This window comes from Bos taurus, chromosome 24, assembly GCF_002263795.3.
Source record: "Bos taurus isolate L1 Dominette 01449 registration number 42190680 breed Hereford chromosome 24, ARS-UCD2.0, whole genome shotgun sequence".
NCBI lineage: Eukaryota > Metazoa > Chordata > Mammalia > Artiodactyla > Bovidae > Bos > Bos taurus.
Window position 1 is genome coordinate 54,227,376 of NC_037351.1, and position 27,338 is coordinate 54,254,713.

The 27,338-nt window shown below is 40.4% G+C and overlaps 1 protein-coding gene across 1 annotated transcript in view; it reads left to right on the forward strand.

Annotated features, from left to right (window-relative positions):
- Positions 1-27,320, forward strand: part of RAB27B (RAB27B, member RAS oncogene family) — a gene marked incomplete in the record, with an annotated part of 61,301 nt that extends 33,981 nt beyond the window's left edge. Inside the window, 5 exon segments of the mRNA NM_174738.2 lie at positions 14,397-14,572; positions 16,569-16,654; positions 22,009-22,112; positions 25,383-25,506; positions 27,029-27,320. Coding sequence (NP_777163.1) covers positions 14,420-14,572; positions 16,569-16,654; positions 22,009-22,112; positions 25,383-25,506; positions 27,029-27,218 — 657 coding nt within the window.
- Between the last annotated feature and the right edge of the window lie 18 nt (positions 27,321-27,338).

The following is a 27,338-nucleotide window of genomic DNA, read 5'->3' on the forward strand; positions in this document are numbered from 1 at the left end:
CATTTGAGGAGCATCAAAAAATACTAACACTTTTGTCTCACCATCAGGATTCAGATTTATGTGGTTTGGGCTCTGGCCCAGGCAAAAGGGAATTTTAAAAGCAGCCAAGTTTGAGAACCACTAAGTTGGAAAAACCTATTTTCCGATCTTGCTGATAGATCTCAGGGAAAGCATTGGCCTCTTTGGGTTTACTTCCTAATCTGATTTATTGCATCACAAGATTTTCCTGCCTGGAAGAGATGTAATATGTCAAAGATTCTTTCCATGTAAGGCTTTGCAGAATTTCAGGGACTTATTTTTCTTTTTATTGCTTCCTGGCTGAAGTCCTGTCTAAAAGCATCTGCTGCTGCTGCTAAGTCACTTCAGTCGTGTCCGACTCTGTGTGTAGGAGAGCATTAAAAAAAAAAAAAAAGTATGACTTCTTTAAAGAAGTAAGTCATGTAGTCCATTTATGGAGATAAATAGGAAAGGTTTTTAGGTCAAATATTAAATCTTGCAAAAAAGTCTTGAAGCTTAATTTATTTGATCCAAATATTTATGCAACATCTCAGTGATGTAGTGTTTAGAGTGAATAAAGTAACAATTTGGGGCTGAAAATTTTCAGGGAAGCAAAATTTAGAATATGTAAGGGAATAAAAGTACACTCAGCTCAGAAACCATATTAAGGGCATTGTGACAATGGGTGTCAGCCAGAGAAGGAATCTACCAGCTGCGTGCTAAGCTTTGCTGATGACAATCACCAAGAGGAAATTGCTGTCAACTGTAACAGGATCAGATTAGATAAACTGACTGCTTTCCTGACCATTAGGTTTTTCTATACTAGAGTGGGTTGCTGAAAAGGATTGCAGGGTCTCAGGAATGTAATTCCCGGAGTATATTCTACAGGCCCCTTTCCCTAGGCTTTAGGAGGGTGTTACTGTCTGAATACACGGGACATTTGCTAGGAAATGGCTTCATTGTAAACAAATATCAATTATTACCTAGATGGTGGTACTGGAACTAGGCCCAACCAATAGTTTTTAATATAAAACATAGTCATCTTACAGTTGGCTTTTTAAAATAATAGCTTTATTGAGATATAATTCACATGCCTGAAAGTCTCCCCTTTTGAAGTAATTCAGTGGGTTTTTATATATTCAGGAAGCGGTGTCACCACTAATATCTAAATCCAGAATTTTCATCATTTGTCCCCCAAATCCTTATACCCATCAGCAGTAATTTCCCCATTCTTCTTCTCTGCACCCCCTGGCACATGCAGATTTTCGTCTGTCTCTATGACACTTCATACAAACAGAACCATAAAATAGGTAGCGTTTGTTCCTGGCTCCTTTCACTTAGAATAATGTTTTCGAGTCCTTCTGTGTTGTCACACGCCTTTGTACCTCTTCTCTTCCTGTGGCTGAGTAATAACCCATTGTGTGGAGAGGCCACGTTTTGTATATGCGTTCATCGTTAGGTGGACATTTGGGTTATTTTCAGTTTTTTTGTGTGGCCGTACGTTTTCATTTCTTTGAATACAGACCTAGGGGTGGACTGGTGGGTCTTAGGGTCACTGTATGGAGAAGGCAATGGCACCCCACTCCAGTGCTCTTGCCTGGGAAATCCCATGGACAGAGGGGCCTGATGGGCTACAGTCCATGGGGTCTCGAAGAGTCGGACACGACTGAGTGACTTCACTTTCACTTTTCACTTTCATGCATTGGAGAAGGAAATGGCAACCCACTCCAGTGTTCTTGCCTGGAGAATCCCAGGCACGGGCGAGCCTGGTGGGCTGCCGTCTATGTGGGGTCGCACAGAGTCGGACACGACTGAAGTGACTTAGCAGCAGCAGTAGCAGGATCACTGTCCGGTTAACTGTTTGAGAAAGTCCCAGACTGCTTTCCAGTGTGGCTGTGCCGTCTCGCATGCCCACCAGTGACATGGGAGCGCCCCGTTTCTCCACCTCTCTGCCAGCACTTGATGCCGTCTGTTTTTATGACAGCCATCCTAGTGGGTGGGAAGTGGCATTTGATTGTGGTTTTGACTTGTGCTTTTCTGGTAACTGACACTAGTGTTATTCGGTCAGTCACGTCTGACTCATTGTGACCCATGGACTGTAGCCCACTAGGGTCCTCTGTGCATGAAATTCTCCAGGCAAAAATACTGGGGTGAGTTGCCATTCCCTTCTCCAGGGAAACAAATGCTATCTTAGTATCTTTTCATGTGCTCATTGGCCATGTGAAAATAATATTTGGAGAAATATCTCTATTCAAATCCTTTGTCCATTTTTAAATTGGGTTGTCTTTTTATTAGAGTTTGGATTAAAATTCCTTATCAGAAATATGATTTGCAACTATTCTTGCCCAGTCTGGGAGTTGTATTTTAATTTGTCTCATGGTGTCTCTTGAAGAAAAAAGTTTGCAATTGTGCTAACATTCATTTATCTATTTTTTGTTACTGGTACTTTTGGTGTTATATCCAAGAAAGCACTGTCCAATTTAAGGTTGTGAATAAGTACTCCTATGTTTTCTTTTAAGCATTCCACAACTTTAGGTCTTACAAATAGGTCTATGATCCATTTTCTGTTAATTTTGGGTGCGGTATAAGGCAGCAGTCCAGGCAGCAGTCCAAATTCATTATTTTGAATGTGGTTGACTAGTTGCCATGCCACCATTTGTTGAAATAAAACTATTCTTTCCCCATTGAATTGTCTTGGCCTTCTTACCACAAATGACCATAAATGTAAAAGTTTATTTCCAGACTCTCAATTCTATTCCATTGATCTGTATGGCTACTTTGAGGCCAGTGCCACATTATATTATCTACTATAATTTTGTAGTAAGTTTTGAAATGGGGAAGTATGAATCTTCCAACGTTTTCTCCTTTGGTTTAGATTATTTTGGCTGTTCTATGACTGAATTATCACAAGTAGTCCTTTTTTTATTTGATATTTTTGTTATTTTTGCTGCAGTTGTCCTGTGTGTGGCATTTTTTTATTCATAGTTGCAAATCACTCTTTGGTAAAAATTATCATATTTATATGAAACTTCTGTTAATTGGTAAAATCCACTAGAATTGCCCAAGTGTCCTTCTTATCTATCTGCAGAAGCAATCGTAAAACCCTACATTGTAACATTGTAGACACTATCTGTGAAGTTTCTCATTACTATTCTGAATTCCATGAAGTCTTAAACTCAAGACTAATATATACAGAAGCTCTTATTCCAAGCCATAAAAGGATTATTCTCCCATTGGCTTAATATATTGAAAACTGGGCTAGAAGCCAACTTCTTCCTTTAAATCATCAATGTTGAGGTGAAGGCTAATGTGTACATTAGCTCATCTGTGTACATTAGCTCATGTGTGTAAATTTTTGGAGGGAAATGGCCATAACCATAAGGCTTAAAACTAACGCAGTAGATCTAGAAATACTGCCATGGAATAAACAACAAACACTTCAGCTACTGGATAGTTCACTGAGAGACCCTCTCAGCTGCTTATCAGGATATCCAAGCAATCCTTAATGTGGGAATTACGTGGCTGTTTTTCAAAATTAGAATTTATGAATTTGTAGTAAGTTATATAGTGCTTCCCTGGAGGCTTAGATGCTAAAGAATCTGCCTGCAATGCAGGAGACCTGGGTTTGATCCCTGGGTTGGGAAGATCCCCTGGAGGAGGGCATTGCAACCCACTCTAGTGTTCTTGCCTCCAGAATCCCCATGGACAGAGGAGCCTGGCAGGCTACAGTCCATGGGGTCACAAAGATTCAGACACAACTGAGTGACTAAGCACAGCATATATAGGAGATCCAAGATGAAATAGGTTTACTTTTCATGATACTATCTTAACTATAAGTGTGTCAATTATTCAATTTCCGAAACCTCAAAAAAGGCATATATACCTGAAGTGAGATTCTCAACATTCAAGCTTTTGAATTGTTGTTGTTGTTCAGTCGCTCAGTCATGTCCAACTCTTTGTGACCCCATGGACTGCAGCACGCCAGGCCTCTCTGTCCATCACTATCTCCAGAGCTTGCTCAAACTCATGTGCATTGAGTCGGTGATGCCATCCAACCATTTCATCCTCTGTCACTCCCTTCTCCTCCCGCCCTCAATTTTTCTCAGCATCAGGGTCTTTCCCAGTGAGTCAACTCTTTGCCTCAGGTGGCCAGAGTATTGGAGTTTCAGCTTCAGCATCAGTCCTTCCAATGAATATTCAGGACTGATTTCCTTTGGGATTGACTGGTTTGATCTCCGTGCAGTCCAAGGGACTCTCAAGATTCTTCTCTAGCATGACAGCATTTGAATGTTTTCATTCAAAAAAGTAGAATCACTGTAAGGGATACAGAACATGAGCTTTATTAATCAGATTGGATTTTACACAGCTGTGGGAGTTGGTTAGGCAGTCTGTGTAAGCCTATTGCCTTTCTATGTTGTGTTGTACCTGAAGTCATCAGAACCAGGGTCAGGAAAGAAAGATGGACATGAAGTCAGAGCAAGATCAAACGGGGAAATCCACAAGGAATCCAGAAGGAAGCCTGGAACGTGCTTGTGTCTTCGCCACCTCTAAACTCAGGGATGCAGATGACTTGCTGAAGGGGCTATGTCTTCTCTGTGAAGCTGCACACACACTCAGTCTAGGATTTCAAGAAGCTAAATAAGGAGATCGTATGACAGCTAGAGAAACTGTAGCCCAGTTATTTCCTGTGCCAACAAGGTGAGGTGACAAGTCAGTGACAACATCCGTGAGCTTCAAGGCCTGTGCCCTCAGAATGACCCTGCACACACTTTGGGACTGCAAACATTTAAGTTTCCAAGAAGGCTGTGAAGTTCTCTTTTTTAAGGGGGATTTCAGTTTATCAGCATTAAAAAATATAAGTACGAGCTTTTAGAGGTTTCTCTGAATCTGAAACAGCAGATTTGTAAAGTACTATGTTATTCCTGTTGACCATTTAAAGCCAAAAGCCTGAATTGCTTTAACTACCCTGAGATTTGAGTCATGTTTTCTAAACAGTGTTTTTAACCACATACCAGTAAGGGGTTTGCTTTCTACTCAGGGTACATGTGAGCCCCAGGAATAATGCTAGGCCATTGTTCTCATGTCCTTTTCAGAAATATTCCATTTAGAACATATGTCAATATGATGCTACAACTGGGGACAAAATAGCTTTGTGTTTGGCAGGCTCCAGCTGACCTGTAATGATCCAATGTTAGGGAAACACACAAAAAGCATTGATCTAAATGGATCAATATTAGTAAACAGAATGATTTAAAAGCTCTTTCAATTCAGGTAAAAATGTCTTAGACCAAGAAGCAGCTGTATCCTGACCTTGATTGTGAGAATTATTGGCAACCTGTGGGGTTTTAAGAATACTCACTGAGCAAATTTGGGCTTTAGCAGTTTCAAGTCCAGAATTTCAAGGTCTACTGGATCTTGACCCCAGAGTTCTCTGCCCCTTCTGGGCACAGAGAAACGAGAATAAAATTGGAGAAGTGTAGTAACTCATGAACAAGGAAAGTGTGGATATGATTTGAGTTGAAAAGAAAGAGTAGGGTTAGAGTTGGGCATTCTAAGAGAAATTTAATGACAGTAGAAAAGAAGATTACTGCACAATGGGCTATAATATGAAAATTAAAATAAACTCGAGGTAATAAGACTGGTACTTTCTTTCATTGATTTTCTAAAGCCTTACACAAATAAGTACAAGTATACAGAATTAGAAATGTCAGGTGGAAAAATGACTATCAAAACAGAATATTTTAAAAATCATTATGAGAGTAGTTTGTACAACTCCATAAAGTACATTTGAAATTTTGGATGAAATGATTAATGTTCTACAAAATTACAACTTTGCAAAACTGATCCTACTGGAGAAGGATTAAATGGACCAATTACCAGAGAAGAAAGAGAGACTAATTTAATCCTCTCCCTCCAAACAAAACACACAAATCACCCAGACAAGATGGTTTTACATGAAAATTCTTTCAAACATTTAAAGATCAAATAACCTCCATAATACTTAAACTACTCTAGTGTACAGAAAAAGAAGGAAAACTTTCATATCCTCTCAATGAAATGATTACAATGTAAAGCTCAAAAGCAAAGATTATTACAAAAACAGGATAAATCTTACTTATTAAAACTGATAAAAAGTTAAAATGTAAGTGACATAACCCAACAGCACATTAAAAGCCCATATTACACTCTGAACAAGTGAAATTTATTTCAGAAAGGTAAAGTATTGCTCTGTAGGGAAATCTATCAATAAAATTAAGCTAAGGAGAAAAACCGGAAGATCATCTCAATAGAAAAAGAAAGAATAATTGACAAATTCAATATCCACTCATGTTAAAAACAGCCAGCATATTCCTTAATGGGAAAACACAAGAGAATTTCTAACTAAAATCAGAAACAAGGATGTCTACTATCTCTACTATTCTTTACCTTTATAGTAGAGGCATCAGCCAATGAAAAAAGATAAGAAAAAACAAATAGAAGCATAAAAATTTGAAAGGAAGGTATATCTGTTAATCAATGATATAATTGTACATCTAGAAAATTCAAAATAATGAGTTGAAAAAACACTAAAATAGTAAGGAATTTTGGCAAAGCATTGGGTAATAAAATAAATATGAAGAAGTCAACAATCTTCATAAAAACAGGAAAACAATAATAGGCAAAAGTTAACAGATGAATCCCTTACAAAAGCAAATGAAAAAATAAAATACTTCATTGTGAACTTAACAAAAATATCCAAAATTTGTATTAGAAAAACCATAAAGTCATCCTGAAAGTCACAATAGATGACTTGACCACATGGAAGACATATGTTTGGGGATAAGAAAATTTAATATTGTAAAGATGTTAAGAAAAGAGGAGCAATAAGAAAGGGATAACTTTTTCAGATATTAAACATTTTATGAGTAATCACATTTAAACTGGTGCTGCATGAAGAGACAGTCAGACGATGGGAACAGAGAAGAATAATCTAGGAATACACTCAACTGTGTATGAAATTTTATTTTGTGACTAAAGTAGTTCCTTAAATCAGTGATGAGAAGATGAATTTGTACATAAGTTGTATTTGGATAACAATAAAAATATGTTTGAATCAACTTTTCATAACATATTTTGGGTAAATTCCAGGTGAGTTAGATATTTAAACATAAAATTAAAACCATGTAAGTAGCCAAAGAACACACAAGTGAATTCCTGCCATTCAGAATTTGATTTCTCCTCCCCCAAACATCAACAGCAAAAATAAAAATCTTTTGGGTAGCATAAATATCACAAGCAAAGTAAAGAGACAAATGAGGGAAAGTATTTGCAACTTAAATAGCAAAGTGTTAATATCCCAAAGACATGAAGAACTTCTAAAAATAGGAGGAAAAAAAACCATTTTAAAAATTGAACAAGACATGTGAACCTTCCATTCACAAAAAAAAAGGAATACAAATAACCTTTAACCATATGAAAAGAAACTTGACTTTGATCATTGTAAAAGAAACACAGGCTAGAACAGTATAGAATATGGCTTCTGACTATCAAATATGCAGAAAGCCAAATGTCTGACAGTCTTCTCTATAGGTAAGCACGATGTCAGTGTTTAGTTGACATTCAGATTTATATTGAATTATTCATGAAAAAAATTGTTATGATGCTCTGGAATTTGCTTCAAAGTAATCTGGTAAAGGGAGAGTTTTGGAAACATGAAACAAAATTGGCCACGTAATTTAGAAGCTGGGCACTCAGTATATGGGGGTACACTACTATTCTCTCAAACTTTGTATATGTTTGGAAGTTCTCATTAAAAAAAGTAAAAGGGAAATCCATACAGTTTCAAAAGATACCACAAAATTAAACTAAAGGGAAAAATGTTACAGAAAAAAGAATTTTAGAGAAATAAAAGTATTCATTGGTTCAGAAGTGTGGTTAGTTTGTGAGAACAATGATATATCAATGGAGGAAAAAAAACAATTTAAGGCTGACCTGGGTTAGAATTTTTACCCTTTATTTTCAGTGTGCATGAGCTCAATGAATTCTTGGTTTATCTCTGTTATATTATATCCCTTGACCATAGAATGAAACAAAATGAACGCACTTTTTAAAAATAGATTTGATTGCTCCAGGAGACACATTGACCCCTGTCAACTTAAGTAAAAGTTGTTCAGTTAAGTTGATGTTAATTTATGTTTGCAATTTGGTTTGAATCTTCCATACAGGCTCACATCCATTAATTCTAAATAGCCCTTAGGAAATATGGAAGTAAAAATTATCTTTAGTAAACCTTGCTAAAAGAACAAAATGTTATAGAATGCACTATAGAGAATGTTTATTTGTTTTTAATTTACACCCCCTCTCCTTCAGCTTTCTTCCTTCCAGAACATGCCTTCTGTTGTACTAATGCAAGGCTGAAGGTCCCTAGAGTACTCCAGCCATCCATAATTTAACTCTACCATCCTGGACATGCATGTGGTTATAGGAAGCTGTATTTCAAGGTCAGTTAATGAGAACCACCTTCAGGCTATCATTCAGATAATGAAGAGCTTGCTCGGAGAGTCCCAGACCTCAAATGCTCTTACTGCAGGCCAACACAAACCCATCAAATAAACATAAATGAGAAAATATTCAACAGCTGTCCGTTTTATGCTTGCTAGTTTTATTTTATTGAAACCATCTACACTGAATGCAAAGCAATATCAGTGATATTTTATTTGTCTACCATTTTAAGCTTTCCAAAGTACCTTAAGATATTAAGTTGTTTTTTATGGTTTAATTAGTTCAGATCACAAGGTCGTAGCTTGTCGGGATGTTCTTAAAGTTGTTATTTATGGAACCAGCTAAGTTTGCATGGGTCAGCCTGTCTGTGTAGTAGTCATCAACACATATCTGTAGCGTTGGTTAAGCTCCTTGCTAGAGAAGTCAGAGTCTTACCGCAGAACCATGCAAAACAGAACGTGCCACCGGGTGTTAGGTGGACAAATGGATGCTCTCATGGAGGAGCCCATGCTCTGAGCTCTGAACTCTTCAACTGACAAGTTTATATATTCTCTGCCAACGCAAATCTCACTTTCAAAAATTATAGTTCCTTTGTACTTTCCCTCTTCCCAGGTTATTTGAAACTGTTCCTCTAAAGATATTCTGTTCTGAGGAAGTTTTTATACTCTCGTGCAACTTAAAATAGAAAAATAAGCTCAGGAAGCCAGACATGGAAACTAACAAGGTCATTATTTCATCTAAATATTCACTTTATAGGTGAGGAAGGAAGGAGAATCCATGTTCTGAACTTGGAGAGACACCACTTCCACCAACTATTCAAAGATAAATATTGTTAATCATCTCACTGGTGTGGCTGTGAGAAGCTTAAATAGACTTACACACTAACGCGCATGTACTGGCCCTCTCCCAGGTGGCCTGAGTGGTAAAGAGCGCACCTGCTGATGCAGGAGACATAAAGGGACCCAGGTTTGATCCCTGGGTCGGGAAGATCCCCTGGAGAAGGAAATGGCAACCCATTCCAGTATTCTTGTTTGCGAAATTCCATGGACAGAGGAGCCTGGGAGGCTACAGTCCATGGGGCCATGAAGAGTCAGACAGGACTGAAGTGACTTAGCGTGCACACACGTATGTATTGAGCTCCTCCTATATACCAACCACTGTACTGGACTCTGTGGTTCTAGCAGTGGTCAAGGAAAGTGAATTCCTGAGCTAATGGAATTTATGTCGAACAAGAATGAAACATAAGAGGGTCAAAAGAGAGAGAGAGAGAACGGGCAACCTCATTTGAGATAGTCCGACCATGAAAATCATGTTTCCAGAGAAAGCTCCTCTCCCCTATAAAATGAAAATATTTCTACTTTCTACCTTTGTAACTCACTTTCCATTTCAAATCATGAACAGCAGTCTCGGGGTTTCCTCTATTAGAAACCGTCACCCCATAAATTATGCAACTTCCCGACACATGATTTCTCATCTGTAAATTAAAGGCTGTGCACGTGTGCTCAGTCACTTCAGTCGTGTCCAGCTCTGCAACCCCTTGGACTGTAGCCCACCAGGCTCCTCTGTCCATGGGATTCTCCAGGCAAGAATACTGGAGTGGGTTGCCATACCCTTCTCCAGGGGATCTTCCCAACCCAGGGATTGAACCTTCGTCTCCTATGTCTCCTGCATTGCACTTTACCACTGAGCCACTGGGGAAGCCCAAACTAAAGGCTAGACCACATAATTACTTAGATTTCCTTCTACCTTTAAGATGCTTCATTAAACAGAGCCTCATGGGTGTTTTGAACTCTTCCCTACTCCTCCCAGCCTCTCACTGTCCCACAAAAGGCTCTGAGGAAGACGCTGCTGTTTCTGTGTCTAAAAGGCCTGTGGCTCTTGTGGTGTAGTCTGTGTCACAGAGATAATGTAGGGAGGAGTCAGACCCATTTCCTGAGGCATGACAATCTTCTGGCTTTTTCTTCCCTTTTAGATTCATAGAACTACAAATACTGTCAGTCATCGCACAGGAATAAACAATACTGCTAAACTTGTCAGCTTTTTGATCCTTCCCAGATCTTTTTATTTTTTTAGCCCAGTTCTTGGAAAAAGAAGGCTTATCAAGGCTTTTATTTTTCTTTGGAGTGTTATATTTGCTGCGCCAAGGATAGATTATTGAAATAAAATCATATATTTTAGGACTCAGAAAATCAGATAATTGTAAAAGAGGAACCAAACTAAATACAAAAGAACTAAAAAAAAAAATACAAACTAAATCCAAAACAATTTATGTATATATGTATGAAATGAGGTCTTCCTTGGTGGTTCAGATGGTAAAGAATCTGCCTGCAATGCGGCAGAGCTGGTTTCGATCCCTGGCTTGGAAAGATCCCCTGGAGAAGGGAATGGCTACCCACTCCAGTAAAAAATGAGTCATAAAATTTATTTTTAAAAGAAACGTGGAGGCAAGCTATCTTATACCCAGCTCACTATGTCAGTTTCTTTAATAGTCTATTGAAGACACTGAATAAATTTTTTCCACGGTGCCAGGTTTTGTGTTCATTTCAGGTGGAATTTATGCTCAGTGCCACAAAATCTCCACCTTCTTTCGCTTAAAGAAAAGATGCTGTGTGGGCTGCGGTAGAACTGATCCACGTTAGCTAGGGGCGTTGACTCGGAATCAGCATACGATTGGGAGGCAACCCCAGGCAGTCTATGCACTGCATGTGGCGTCAGGGCAGAAATGCAGGGTAGGTCAGGTAGTTGGCAAGGAGCGACAGTCCCATTCTGTAAGTGGCGATTAACATGGTCCTGAATCTCCTCTCGTACCTCATTCCTCCCTATGCTGCAAGGTTAAATGCAAGTTCATCTTCCTCCACAAAAGCTTCTCTGACGTTTGCAGTCCACGAAAACTATCGTTTTGTTGGAACTAAAAAGCACAACTATTTGCCTCATTTATCAACTAATCATGTTCCACCATGTACAGTTATATTGTATTGTCTGGCATCTTTGTTCAACTTCTAAGTGTGTGCATGCCATGTCAAAAGTTAGACTACAGAATAATTTGTAATTAATTTTTGTAATTTTATATGGTATAGTTTGTGTCACAGAGATAATGTAGGGAGGGAGTCAGACCCATTTCCTGAGGCATGACAATCTTCTGGCTTTTTCTTCCCTTTTAGATTCATAGAACTACAAATACTATCAGTCATCATGCAGGAATAAACAATACTGCTAAACTTGTCAGCTTTTCCATCCTTCCCAGATCTTTGTTTTTAGCCCAGTTCTTGGAAAAAGAAGGCTTATCAAGGCTTCTATTTTTCTTTGCAGTATTATATTTGCTGTGCCAAGGATAGATTATTGAAATAAAATTACGTATTTTAGAACTCAGAAAATCACATAATTGTAAAAGAATTTTATAATTTTCTTCTTTGGACCTGATACTATATATTGAAAATATTTAACTAGATTTGCTCAAGGTTTAACCTTTTGTGACACTGTCACCAATAATATTGCAAAAAATACAGTAGACTTTAAGCAAAATTTTAAAATGTGCTGATGTATCTTCTTGACTCTGTTTTCATTTTTCCAGGAAACCACAGTATCCTCCAACTTTATCTTGTATTTAGGTAACCAGTAGCTTCAATTTCTTCCCTCTGATTATCAAGGTTTGTGTCTGGGGAAAAATTTTGCTTTAATTACTTAACTATCTAAGAATATTTTAATTTAATGTTTTTTTCCCCAAGAGAATTAACAGTTTTATCTGATTCTACCAGTCAGGCAGACTTTATCACCCTTGGAGGAGCTTCGCATGAGCAAGTTTGGAGGGGAAAGAGAGAATAAGATAGAGTGGTGGTGGTGGTGATAACCTAAATGGGGGGGACTATACAACTTTGGCATCAATCTCCTCTAGCAACACATTTGGCTTAAAGACTAGGAGCAGCAATATCTTCAGCCAAAAAGTCCTGATAAGACATTGAGTACCATCCAAACGCAGAACTAGTCACTGCTACACAGTCCATCAGGGCAGACATTTTCTAAGAAGAATTTCACATCAATAGTGGAGACACCCGCATCAAGGAAGGCTGGTTGTGGATGGTTGCTAGGCACAACTTCCTGAGCAGTGGTTATACTTTCTATAGATATTACAAAAGGAAAAGAGTGCATTCGTTGTCAGCAAGCATCCACCCTGAGAGTCTCACTCAGTCAAGAAAGGATGATGTTATAAGAGGAAAGCTTTAATGCAGAAATATAAATTGGCAGCTCTCAAAATACCTGCGCTCAAAAACCATTCACTAATTAAAGAATAGCTATCCATCACCCATAATACATTTATTAGGATTTAGCATCAGTAGGGTTCAAATTTTAGAAAATTCTGGTGTAAAAACATTGTAAATCTTCCAAACAATGTAAGAATTCTGGCTGGCTAACTACATGATTATTTTTTTTCATCGTTATTTATCCAAAGGCTTGAAACCTTTTAGTTTTACCATGTGCTAAAATGACAATATAAAATTTTCAAAGTTTTGTTTAAATTGCATCATTTTCTTGCATGTAGAAAAATGATTAGAAGTATGTAGCAATTTTTATGGAATAGCCTGTTGTTGACATTTGATTTGGGTCACCTCAGAAGTCCTGAAGAGTACAGTGTTTCCTAAACTGTAGAAGCGGAGGAATATTCCTCCCTATCACCTAATAGAAGAGAATGTTTCTAATCCAGGGACATCTTCATAAGCCTTTCTCTACATAGAATATGACAAATCCATCTCTATAACCCAGATCAGTTGTACCAAACGGCAAATCATTGTGCCACCCTGAAGAGCAGACACTGCACCGAGTGTCTGGTGGATGGTGGCATAATTCAGAAGCATGTGGCAGTGGTTTTGGAGTCACCACTGTATTTAACATTAACCCCTGGCATCTACTGCCTGTAATTATTGTAACAATGGAGGAAATGAAGACTGAGACAGATGTTTAGGGCAGTGGCAGAAATGGCAAGGGATGTTCCTTCAGGAGAAACGTTAGCAGAATTACCATAGTTATGCCTCTGAATAGCTCTTCCTCTTTTTCCAAGGCCTAGAAAATATTCAGCAGATTTGCCAAACACAGCAGATTTGCCACTGAAGAACAGAGGGTTCAGTATTTCAAAACAGAAGATTTTAAAACATGGCTATTGAAATGATTTCAAATCAATGTTTTTAAAGGTTGTCATTTCGTTGTTAAATTTTTTTAATTAAAGAGAGAATATTTTGTATTCACATAACAGAAAGTTCATCCTGCAGGATTAGATGCACAATATTCCCCTAGGTTTTTGTCTTCCATTACTCGTGTATAATTTCAGCCTCCCTCCACACACCTGCATCCTCTTGGACGTACTTCTCTGCTCCCTGTGACTCGTCTTCCGAGCACCATACTCCTGATCCAAAGGGACACTGGTTTAAAAAAAAAGCTGTAACTCTTTAAGTTCTACTATTGCCTCGGCAACGGCCATCCGTGGTGGGTATCACGTAGCTTTTTGCTCCGTATTACCTGACATGAGAGCTTCCCTAGTGGTTCAAATGGTAAAGAATCTACTTGCAATGCAGGAGACCCGGGTTCGATCCCTGGGTCAGGAAGATCCCCTGGAGAAGGGAATGGCAACCCACCCCAGCATTCTTGCCTGGAGAATTCCACAGACAGAGGAGCCCTCTATGGGGTCGCAAAAAGCCGGACATGACTGAGAAGCTAACCCTTTCACCTGACGTGATGTAAAAAGATAGGCACTAAGTGAAATCATGGAAGAGTTCTTAGTTCTGAGGCTGCTCTGAACTAGTTAACTCAAAATTTCACAGAATAGAGGCATTTCAATTTTATAACTTTGACAGCTAAATTTACATTGTTTTGAAGGAAGCCAAAAGAAAACAGTGTTCATCATAAATGCTTATTTTTCCTTCAACACAGGCCCACCATCACGACCATCACTATGACCGATGGGGACTATGATTATCTGATCAAACTCCTGGCCCTTGGAGATTCAGGGGTAGGGAAGACAACATTTCTTTATCGATACACAGACAATAAATTCAACCCCAAGTTCATCACGACAGTCGGGATAGACTTTCGGGAAAAACGTGTGGTAAGTTTTTAACCATACTGTTAACCGGTTGCTGATCTTCCTATATATAAACTAAGAATTGAGAAAATATGTTTATTGCATTGCAAGGTGTCTTTTATCACATGAAATTCATAACCTGTCACTTTGATCCAATTTGAATATTATATTTTACTGTCTCAACTCTAAATAACGTTTTGCTTAGAAAAAATCCAGTGGCACTTGTCTCCAGAAGCACACAGAGCAACTAAAATAAATTATTTATGGGTTTATATAGTGTGTTTTCTATGAATTCTTAAGGAATCTTTCAAAACATGAATTCGTTATCTAAAACCATTAACTCTTGATCTTAGTTTCTCAATAAACACAAAGTGTTCATTTCCCCGTGCTTAAGAAAGAGGTTAAAAGGATGATTGGCAAATAGCTGGAACATGAGCGTTGTGAGTTCCTGCTGCCTTTTTATTTATGTGTAGACTCAGCCATCAATCACTAGCTTCTTATGAACAGAATGTGAGACCAACCCATGCTATTTTTCAAGATAAGAGAGTTAAAGTGAGAATCACAACCACTTCCTTCCGCTGTGCTAGACGCTAATGACAGGAGTAAGGATATTGAGACATGTGAGACGTGGAGCATAGGCCCAGGAGCTGAGCCCCGTCGCTGCCTCCCGAGGCGTGCTTGGGCGCCAAGATGGCGGCGGCTCCGGTTCACGTCCCCGATCCCCTCGTACCTCGAACGCCGATTCACTTTGCTCTATTTGTCGTATTAGAAACTAGTACAACATTGTAAAGCAACTATACGCCAATAAAATCTTTCTTAAAAAATAAATGCATTCATTCCTCAAGAATTGGGGATGAAAAAGAACGAAGAAAATGAGGATTGAGAAATTAAATCATGATTTCTTAGAATGTCCTGTCCCTTATCTGAAATGTCAATACTGTAGTCTTAGCAAATTTGCTCCCAATCCTTCCAGGGTATTTGTGTGCCTTCTCCCCTCCCATATGTCTCCATAGATCTAGGTATTAAGTCCTTGCTAAGTTTTTCCTTGAAAATATTTCACTAAACCATAAGTAAGGGAGCTAGATAATATGAAAATTGTTATGCTATGCTATGCTAAGTCACTTCAGTCGTGTCCGACTCTGTGTGACCCCATAGACGGCAGCCCACCAGGCTCCCCGGTCCCTGGGATTCTCCAGGCAAGAACACTGGAGTGGGTTGCCATTTCCTTCTCCAATGCATGAAAGTGAAAAGTGAAAGTGAAGTCGCTCAGTCGTGTCCGACTCTTAGCGACCCCATGGACTGCAGCCCACCAGGCTCCTCCGTCCATGGGATTTTCCAAGCAAGAGTACTGGAGTGGGGTGCCATTGCCTTCTCCGGAAAACTGTTATACTTGGTTTAAATTAAGAACTCAAAAAGCCATCAGCTATAAAATTTAAACTTTTCTAAAAAGAGCCTTTGAAGAAATGGGTAAAAAGGGAAGACTTGGAAGAGCCTGTGTAAACTTATTGAGCAATCCTGTGTGCATTTCATGGCTAAGTCTTTTTGAAAGTCCCAATCCACAGTAGAAGATACTCAAGTACTTGTAAAATATTTTACTGTTTTAAAAATTCCTTCAAATGTGTTATTTCACTTAAGTTTTCAGTAACTCTGTAAATTAGGAGATTATGGGTCTCAATTTGCCAGTAAGAAAGTAAGATTCTATGAAGTTAAATGAAAAGTTGATATTCGAACCTCGAACTTGGGTCCTCAGTCGACTGTTTGCTGCTTCCTTGAGGAAATGACAGAAGGTGTCTAATTTAAGTTTGCAGGATGCATAAATTTTGTGGAAAACCATACTTACACTTGACATTTAAAAGTGAGAGTGTATGTGATAACTTCTAGGAGAAAAAAAGCAAATATTTATTCTCCACTGTGAACTTTGACTATAATAATTGAGAAAAAATACGCGGAGTGAACCCAGGGAATTTGAATGCTGACAAAATCAAAGCAGCATAAACTACCGACATTTGTATTCTTTCAGGCTTACAACACACAGGGACCGAATGGGCCAACAGGGAAAGCATTTAAGGTGCATCTTCAGCTTTGGGACACTGCAGGGCAAGAGCGGTAAGAGTGAATTATTTTGTTTCTAGCTACAAATAGCTTAGAAAAATTTACTTTAATGTCAGTGTGTGTTTGTACAGTGTGTGTGTGTGTGTGTGTTAAGTTGCTTTAGTCATGTCCGACTCTTTGTGACCCTGTGGACTGTAGCCCACCAGCCTCCTCTGACTATGGGATTCTCCAGCCAGGAATACTGGAGTGGGTTGCTGTTTCCTCGGGCAGGGGCTCTTCCCAACCCAGGGATCGAACCCATGTCTTTTATGTCTCCCGCACTGGCAGATGATTTCTTTACCACTAGTGCCACCTGGGAAGTGGTATTGTATGTGCCACTTTAATATGACTACGGTATGTGAACTTGAAAAATGTAAGGAAATGCAACTCTCCTCCTGGTTTCAAAATAGACATCTATATCAACAAATAAAAATAAATTATCTGTAGTGAATTAACCATAACTAGCAATTGTGTATTTGGTGCAGATTGCAAAAATCACATTTTCAGAAATCTCTGTGAAGATTCTTATGCATTGTCTTTGTACTTTGTGATCATTAAAAAAAAAATCCAGAATTTAATTGAACTGGGGTGGAAAATGAACATTGTTACAAGTGCTACTTGAAGAGTGAGTTGAAGGAAAGGGTGTTAATATATTTTTCATCTCTTTCTGTCTTTACACACAGCCATGCATCCTGTACCATTTGACTGACTTTACTATGATTTCGGTCACATCATCACTCTCCAGCTGGAATGTTTTATTCCTTTCCCACCATTCCTGAGCCTCTCCTTTCAATAGGCCTGGCTCACATTACACGTGCCTGGTGGGGCTTTTCCAAACTCCCCATCTGAAACAAATTCCCTCTTTCTTGAATTCTTACAATGTCTATTCTTCCATGCCTTGGGAGGCTGCATGCATGCTAAGTCGCTTCGGTCATGTCCAACTCTTGGTGACCCTATGGACTGTAGCCCACCAGGCTCCTCTGTTCATGGGATTCTCCAGGCAAGAGTCCTGGAGTGGACTGCCATCATGCCCTCCTCCAGAGGATTTTCCCTGCCCAGGGATGGAACCCAGTCTCCTGTGTCTCTTGCATGGCAGGTGGGTTCTTTACCACTAGTGCCACCCGGGAAGCCCATCCATGCTTTAAGTTACTTTAATTAAATAAGTTAATTAATTATATACCACCTTTGTAATAAGACTTCCCTGGTGGCTCAGTGATAAAAATTCGCCTGCCAGTGCAGGAGACACGGGTTCGATCCCTGGGTCAGAAAGATTCCCCTGGAAAAGGAAGTGGCAAACTACTCCAGTATTCTTGCCTGGGAAAACCCGTGGGCAAAGGAGCCTGGCAGACAACAGTCCCTGGGATCGCAAGAGAGCTGGACACGACTTAGTGACTAAACAACAACAACATCTTGTGGTAAGGCGTGTCTTTTATTTTTGTCTCTAACGGCTGTTCTTCAATCCACTTGTGGCCTTCTCACCCCAACACAATTGTGAGCTTCATAAGAACAGAGACCATGCTTGTTTTCTCAGCCTTGTCTCTGGTGCAGTGACCCAGACAAGAGACACCCGGTAGACAGCAGTGTTGATTGTTTACAGCTGGGGGTGCGGTGCCATGATTTGAAGAAAATACATTTCTTTGAGATCCAAGCTTTCAAAGCGCAGAAGACCCCAAGCTAGCGCAGCTTTTCAATATTAGATGAAACAAAAATTGGCAATAGGTTGTCAGAGAAGATATATAGAAGGCACATACCTCCAAATTCTGCATCACATGTCTCACAATGTTTATGCTTGTAAACACTTCAGTCTTTGAAATGAGTCCAAAACATTCTCACTTTCAGTGAGTGTAAACGCCAGGAGAGGTGCCGGGCCCTCTCTGTGAGCTCTTTTGACTGTGAATTCCATTTACACGCATCCTTCAACGCGGCTGGTTCCTCTGAAGTCGTTCCTCACAGGAATCTCTGTTCATATGTCAGTTTTGTTGTCACAAAGATGTATGTTTTATAGACCAATTTAATTCATTTTTGAAGAACTAATATGAGAAAATGTGGTTCCCATATGTCTTCGCACACGATATGTCGGCCTAGCATGATGGCAGGCTTCTCTCATCTGTCCCCTTAAGACAGCTGCTCTAGGAGAGAAATGGAAATACTAGGGATTGTCTTAGTAACACCAAGGTTATTCATCCCTTGAGAATTTTGCATTCTGTATATTAAAGTGTAGCTAAGCAACAAGATAAACAATGCCTCACACCTCAAGCCTGTGCCCGAGGATATCTGGCACTGTAACCCATGAAAGATAATGGTTATTGATAAAAGTCACATTATGGGAAGGAGGAAAAAGATCATACCCCTTATGTAAACCAAAAGGATGCAGAGCACAGACTTAGTTCTCAGTGAGGGAGAAAGAGCTATCATGTGCCCCTGGGATCTGTTTATTCATGGGGTCCTGGCATTCCACATTCTGGGGACAGAATGAGGTTGGTGGGTGGAGCTAGAAATAAATAAGATTACTCATGGAGTAAACCCTGGAAAGGCTTCCCTGGTGGCGCAGTGGTGAAGAATCGCCTGCCAGTGCGGGAGACACAGGAGACATGGATTCAATCCCCGGGGTCGGGAAGATCCCCTGGAGGAGGAAATGGCAGCCCCCTCCAGTGTTCCTGTCTGGGAAATCCCATGGACAGAGGAGCTTGGTGGGCTACAGTCCATGGGGTTGCAAAGAGTCAGACAGGACTGAGCGACTAAGCACGAGCACAAGACCCTGGAAACTCCAGGGGCTCACAAGGGTCCTGGGGTTGAGTGGTCCAGGGTGTGAGCCTGGCTCAGAGCAGAAGTGTCCTGTCCCTGTTGCTATGGATGCAAAAGTGTTTGCTCCAATGCGATCTATCCAACAAGCACGTTTTAAAGTAACTGTCATGGGCTGTGTTAATGAGAGGGGAGTAAGGCACAGTAGATTTGTCCTCAGATGAGAAACACACACACACACACACTTAAGAGAGGCCAGAGAACAGACTACTGTGGCTGACTTAGCCACACTCTTGTGGTTTAAGCAGGAGACAGTTTTGTGAGTACAGATAGTCCCCACAGAGAGAGAAACAACCATTCAATAAAAGCACTATAATCTCTGAGCTTCTAGTGACTGGTAGGAACAAATCCACAAGGATAAAATTGAGTAAGATTTTTGGTATTTCATAATCATCATGATTATATCCTACCAAAGAATCTTATTTTGGAAATAAATACGCTTAAATATCTCTTTTCTGTGACTCTATATTAAAAGTATTGTTTCTATTGAAGTCATTTACCTCCTTAATAATTTCATATCCTTTGCTATTTTCTATCTTTGTTTCTTTCTCTAAATCTGGCAAACACTTAATCATCAAAAAAATATTTCAGAGTCATGAAAACACAATGGATAGCGAGTTAAAAACACAGCTTCTTTTCTCTTGAAGGTTCCTGTCTAGGATGGGATTTGGACAAATCAACAATTGCAATAAAGCTTCAGGACAGTAACAGGAAAACAAAGAGTGGCTGGTGGCTGTCAGATGCACCAGGAGGAGTCCATAACCCAGATGGCGGTGTTGGGGAGTCTGGGGAAGTGATACTTCTATATATAAATATATACACTCATACACAATGTATGAGTGAACCTTTTCCTGGCGAACGGGGTGGGAGGTAAAGGAAGCCTGAAGGCAAGGTCACCCACAGGAATAACAGCGTGGGTGAAAGCCCAGGGGAGAGAGTGAACTTTCTAAGAACTTAAAGAAGCTCAGCATGCCTGTGGGTAGTCAGGAGATAAAGCTGGATAGAGGAGCAAGGGTCAGTTCATGCAGAGCTTTGGCGGATTACTGAAAAGTTCAGTCATTATCTTTAGAGCCAGGTTTCATCATCTAACATTTTTAGCAGAGGATTTATAGAATCAATAGGAAGAAATCGGGGAACAAGAGGACCCAAACAACACTGGAGACAGGAAGCCTGTTGAGAACGCTGTTGAAATTATCCTGGTGGAAGATAACGGCCTCGAAACTGGAGTAGTGGCAGGGTACGTGGAGAGAAATGAGAGGGTCAGGAGATATTTGTTGATTGCTTGTATATAACAGGTGAAGGAGAAGGAGGCTGTGGCACCCAAGGAGGATGGTGATGCCATTGATAGAAAAATCAGAGGGAAGGTGAGTTTGCTTTCAAATATGTAAAGTTGCTGGTACCTTAGTTTCCTCCAAGTGGAAATACCCAACAAGTAATTGGGCATACAAGAAGCACAGCAGGAGAGATCTAGACCTATAAACCTGGGTTCAACATATACACCAGGATAACTGAGCCAGCAGGGTAGACTAAGTAACTCAGTGAATGTACGTAGAGGATGAAGGGATCAAGAATAGAACCCAGAGGAAACCCAAGAATCTACAAATAGGCCAAAATAGGTGACCAAAACATTAGGAGGACATTTAGGATAGGATCTGCTTCTCTGTTGAGAGTCATGTGTCTTTCTTAAAACCAGTTGCCAGCTTCACTTCTTTATCAGTATAACCCAAAGCTTCTCTGGGCCCCATGTGTCATCTCCGGTTTGGCCCATTGCACACATTGAAGTGGATCTCAGAGCATCTTCATCTTCCCTGAGGATGCTGGGGTGAGGAGGGTTGGAGCAAGAGAGAGCAAGTGCTTACACTGCACATGATGGAGTGTATTCTTCAAAATCCTCCCTTAGAAATGAGTGTTCTTACTTTCCCTCCTCAACTAGTTAAGTCTCTCTGCCCTTCCCTCCATCCCCCTAATCATAAAGTTTTCTTTTCCTTTCTTCACTGTCTTTCTTCCTTCTCCTTAAGAGACATGCATGTTTTATTCCCAAAGAGTGCGAATAAAAGCGTTCTCTCACCAACGTTGTTTTTCCCTACAAAAGAACCCTAGTTCCAGCTGCTGACAAGTTGTGGTTCTCTGCACATAATCACAGGCACTCATTTCCAGCCTGCCATGTGCTAAGCTTCCTTCTGGCCACAGACAGGAAAATTGAAAAGTAGAAGTTAAAGTCTCAGTCCTGAAGTGCCTTATATTTTAACCATGGGCCACAAGATGCCTGTGAGCCAAAGAGAGAAGGATTCCAAGAGGCTGTGTAAGCAAGCGTGTGATTGAAGGTTACAGAGTCTTGCATGCATGCCTGCTGTGGAAGGTAAAGCCTCAACCGGATCTTAAATCTACAACCAGATTGTCTCCTCTGACCCTTCAGCAGTCTTTCTGCCCACTCGCCCACTTGGGCGGATAATCCAGAGGGATGCCATGGAGAGTTCATATCTGAAAGGGACATAGTGTTGTTTGTATTGTCATCAGAGTATCCAGTGGACTAACTTTTGAAACTGTCCACTGTGTTTTCTTGGCAGATTCCGGAGCCTCACTACAGCATTCTTCAGAGACGCCATGGGTTTCTTATTAATGTTTGACCTCACCAGTCAACAGAGCTTCTTAAATGTCAGAAACTGGATGAGTAAGTGGGACTGAATAACTCCTGTTGGCCACATTGGGACCCAACGGCTCTATCTGCTTCTTGGCCTCACAAGATGAAACCAGAAAAAGTCACAGGTTTAGTGTTGCCCGTGTCACCTTCAAAGTGGTGGCTTGTATGTGGCTCACCCAGAGTGGCTTGGAATTGGTTTTTCCTTTGACACCTTAGATGAATCACCACCTATGTGTAAGGACTTTATGATTGCAATGGACGGGCCATTCATTCCACTTGTGCAGTAAGTCTCGAAGGACTTCTCACAACTCAGCCAGCAGTCACTTCTACTTTGTCTAGCCTGGAGTGGACACACAGGAAGCACAGCATTTTCTGAGTAGGCACACTGGCACCTACAGTGTGGGCCCTTGCACATGGGTTAACTAAATAGTTAATTAACTCAGGGGTCAGTTAAGTGAGAAATTGTTTCAGAGCAGAGCAGCTGCATGAAGATACCATACAGTGTGTCTGTCAATAAGCTCACATTGAAATTTTACTTTTTTTGGACAAGTGTTCAGATATAAGAAAGACTGGTATAGAAAAATCTCCAGCTTTCATGGCAATTTAAACACAATAAAGCTTTGAATTAACCTAATCAGTTATTAAAGCCAGATTGATGTATGTCAGCACAGAAGAGTGGTATTTCGTTTTTCCTTTGTTTAAAATGCATGTAGCACTAAAGACCATATTACATATACCAGTTTTGAACACAGTGGGACACACTAGCAATCCCATGGGGCTGGTGCTACTTATTTCTAGAGTTGTCGGGGCTGTCTGTGGCCAGAGGGCTATTTTTTGAGATCTGATCATGTTATCCCCCTACTCCAAGTCCTTCCGGGGTTTCCCACTTCACTTGGAATAAAATCCAGAGTCCTTTGCTGACCTCTAAGGCCATCAGGGAAGCCTGGCGTGCTACAGGCCATGGGGTCCCAAAGAGTCAGACACAACTCAGCAACTAAACAACAGCAAGGACCATCATCGTCACTTCCTCTGTAATTCACTCTCACTCCGCCCCCACTCACTGGCCTCCAGCCGAAGGGCTCTCCTGAAAAGCACCGTCTTGTCTTGGGGCCTTTGGTCTCTGTTTCCTCCTGCCTTGATTTCTGTTTTCCTATTTACACCATTGTTAATTCTTTCACCTCCTTCAAGTTCTTGTTCAGACCCCATTTATCTCTTGGGAAAAGCTTTCCTGACTGCTCCATTTAAAACCGTTCTTCATCACTCTGTGTGCGCTCAGGACACTTTCTGCTTCATTTGGTCACTGCCCCCACCTGACATCATATATATGATATTATATCATATCATATTATATATTTCTTTGTTTTGTGGTTGTTGTTCAGTCACTAAGTTGTGTACAACTCCTTGTGATCTTGTGGACTGCAGCATGCCAGGCTTCCCTGTCCTTCATTATCTCCAGGAGCTAGTACTCAATTTCATGTCCACTGAGTCAGTGCTGCCATCCAACCATCTCATCCTCTGCCACCCCCTTCTTCTTTGCTTACTTGTGGTTTTGATTCTTTCCACCTCTAGAATGTGAGCTCTATAAAGGTTCAAACTTGGTCTGCTTGTTCTGTTGCGATACCCCAGAGCAACTGGCTGAGTATCTGGCTGTGTAGATTCTCAAATATATGCATATCTTATTATTTCATATTACATGTAATTAATACTTTTATATATATATACACAGACTATATAATGGCTTTAAATGTAAGCTCGCCAGCACAGTTGTGCTAGTGGAGAAAAATACCAACAAATTCTGACTTATTTATTTGCTTCTCCAAATGAGTGTTCATCCTAGGATCTCTCTCCATTTTCTTTTATTATTACATTTCTTTATCTAAAGTGTTATTATTAGATAATAGATAATGTTTTGTTTTTATTATTAGATAATATTATTAGGTAACACACCAAATGTTATTATTAGATTCTGGGAGATAAGGAGATAATAAGGTTATTCAGTTCTTTCAGAGTGATTTATTCATCATTTTTCAAAGTAGATGAGATGCTCCCTTGCTCCTAAAATTTTCCAGGATACTGTTGGGATTTAAGATAATTAATTGCCATTTCTGATAAGACTTTAATTTCTAATATCCAAATAACTGGTGTTACAGAGTCACTTCCTCCTCTGGCCTCAACAAGGTTGCACTTAGCATGCCTTGAGGTAGACGGTAAAATAGTCCCATAACCTTGAAAATATAGGTTGACAAGGTTTTTTTTTTATCATTTCTTTCCTTCCTCCTTCCCTTCCTTCTCCTCCTCCTCCTCCCCACCCCCAATACCTCCCTTCTTTTGGAAAAAAGAGAAAAACAAATAACCTGTCTTAATATTGTTTCTACATGAATTTGTGGTGGTTCAAAAACACTCTGCTGTTATGAATCATTACCTTGGATTTCAGGAAAGAAAAATGTGGCAGCCTTCTGAAGGAAAGAGCAGACAGCCCTTCTACTTGAAGGGGCTTCCCAGCTGGCACCAGTGGTGAAGAAACCGCCTGCTAATGCAGGAGACAGACGAGACACGGGAGGGGGCAAGATCCCCTAAAGAAGAGGTGGCAGCCCACTCCAGTCTTCTTGCCTAGAGAATCCCATGGACAGAGGAGCCTGGCAGGCTACAGTCCAGAGGGTTGCAGAGAGTCAGATACGACTAAAGTGACCTAGCATGCTTGCACATATACTTTAAGACCATGTTCTCTTATCTTCACTTATATTTGAGGAATAAATGGTCTGAAAAGCAGTATATTCAACTCAGGTGAACATTCCCGGATGTTCATTTCCAGGGGGTGCAGTGATAAAGAATCCGCCTGCCAATGCAGGAGACATAGGAGACACAGGTTCATTCAATCCCCTGGAGAAGGAAGTGGCACCCTACTCCAGTATTCTTGCCTAGAGAATCCCATGGACAGAGGAGCCTGGCAGGCTACAGTCCATGGGATCACGAAGGGCTGGACATGGCTGAGCACACATCACCTCATCTGTGCTCATCTCAGAGGACATTTCCCCACATGCAGAAGATCACCAACAGGTATTCACACAGGTGCTTCATATACACTCTTACTAGTCTTCACAGCCTGCCACCTGTGAGGCAGTATCTCCACGTTCTAGATGAGGAAACTGTGGCTGGGAAGAGTTAAGCACCTGGGCTAATTTAACTCATAAACAGCCAAGCTGGAGATGAACAATTCGATTAGGACCCTGAAGCATGAGCAGTCTTTTGACATCACTTGTTTATAACTAACTTGCTGGTTCCATCTGTTTTCTTTCTAAGGCCAACTGCAAGCAAATGCTTACTGTGAAAATCCAGATATAGTATTAATTGGCAACAAGGCAGACCTGCCAGACCAGAGGGAAGTCAATGAACGGCAAGCTCGGGACCTGGCTGAAAAATACAGGTAAGTCAGCTACGTGGAGATATTCTCTGACCTCACACACTGCTGCTTAGTTAGGGGGCAAGGTCATGAGACTGATATTCAGAGGGATCCCCTTGATTCAGGAATGACAGATGAATGAAAAAGATCTCCCAGAGGAATATATGTGATGCTTTTAATGAAACTATTTAACAATAATAACCACTCATATTTACTAAATGCTTATTGTGTGTTAGCAACTATTCCTAGACTTTAATTTAACCCCTGTAATTATATATATGAAATTTAGAGTTATCCCATTTGATATATGAGAAATTGAGACACAGAGAAGTTGAGTAACTTATGGAAGGCCATATAGCTCGTGAGTAGTAGAGCTTGAATTCAGTCCAGGCTGTCTGAGATCAGAGCCCATCCTTTTGAGCATTGTATTCTACAGCCTCTCAATAGCTACAAAACTCTAAGGAATAACTCCTGACCTGGATGTAATACTGTGATTATTATCCTGAAAGTGAAAGTGTTAGTCACTCAGTCTTGTCTGACTCTTTGCGACCTCATGAACTGTGGCCCGCCAGGCTCCTTTGTCCATGGAATTCTCCAGGCAAGAATAATGGAGTGGGTTGCCATTCCCTTCTCCAGGGGGTCTTTCTGACCCAGGGATTGAATCCTGCATTGCAGGCAGATTCTTTACCATTTGAGCCACCAGGGAAGCCCAATTATTATTATCATAGCTAGCTTAAATGTCAGAGTACAAAACATTTAAACACCTCAAGTAGTTAGAAACTGACTCCCAAGGCAGAAATTGTCATTCTTTTTCAAATTTAAGTACTTTTGCCAAATGTGACAGTTCTGTACCTCCTTGAGAGTTTTACAAATAAATGTACGTGTCTTCTTGAAACTTTGGATTCTAAATAAATGTAGATTGTATTCACATGAATAACCTATGCAATGCCTGCCTAATTTCTAAATCAGACTTCTAGATAATTGATTGGAGGGAAGTAATTGTTGAATAGGCTTCCCTGGTGGCTCAGATGGTAAAGAACCTGCCTGCAATGCGGGAGACCTGGGTTTGATCCCTGGGTCAGGAAATCCCCTGGAGAAGGGAATGGCAACCCACTCCAGTATTCTCGCCTGGAGAATCCCAGACAGAGGAGGGTTGTGGGTTACAGTTCATGGGTTCGCAAAAAGTCAGACACGACTGAGGGACTAACACGCTAATAGTTTAATGGCAACATTGATCATTAGTCTGGCACATTTGCCCTCTTCATTTTTAAAAAGTCAGTGATGATGCTTGGCTTCAAGTACCTGAGCACCTCTTGTAGCAATTTCCTTGCCCATAACGCTGGTTACACCCACACGAAAAAGCAACCCACCAGTTTTCACTCACTGAGGAAAACCAAGGATGTTTTCCAACTCAGCCAGCAAAATCGTGATTATTTCACAATCTCTCAGCCAGCCATGTTTTCACACGTGTGACTCACTGGCACATCTTGTTGTATCTTTTCTGGTTCCTTCCTTGCAAAAATATTTGTCATCTCTTCCATGCTAGCATACCATATTTTGAAACAAGTGCAGCGACTGGCCAGAATGTGGAAAAAGCTGTGGAAACCCTTCTGGACTTAATAATGAAACGAATGGAACAGTGTGTAGAGAAGACCCACATCCCCGACACAGTCAATGGGAGCAGCTCTGGAAAGCTGGATGGGGAGAAGTCAGCAGAGAAGAAATGTGCCTGTTAGACTTTACCCCAGCCTCTGACCATCCAGAACCCAAGCAAACGTCACTTCCAAAAAGAGCGATAAACCCCACCATTGTTGTTGAATAAACCGTGTATAACGGCATGTCTTTCTTTTCCTGCC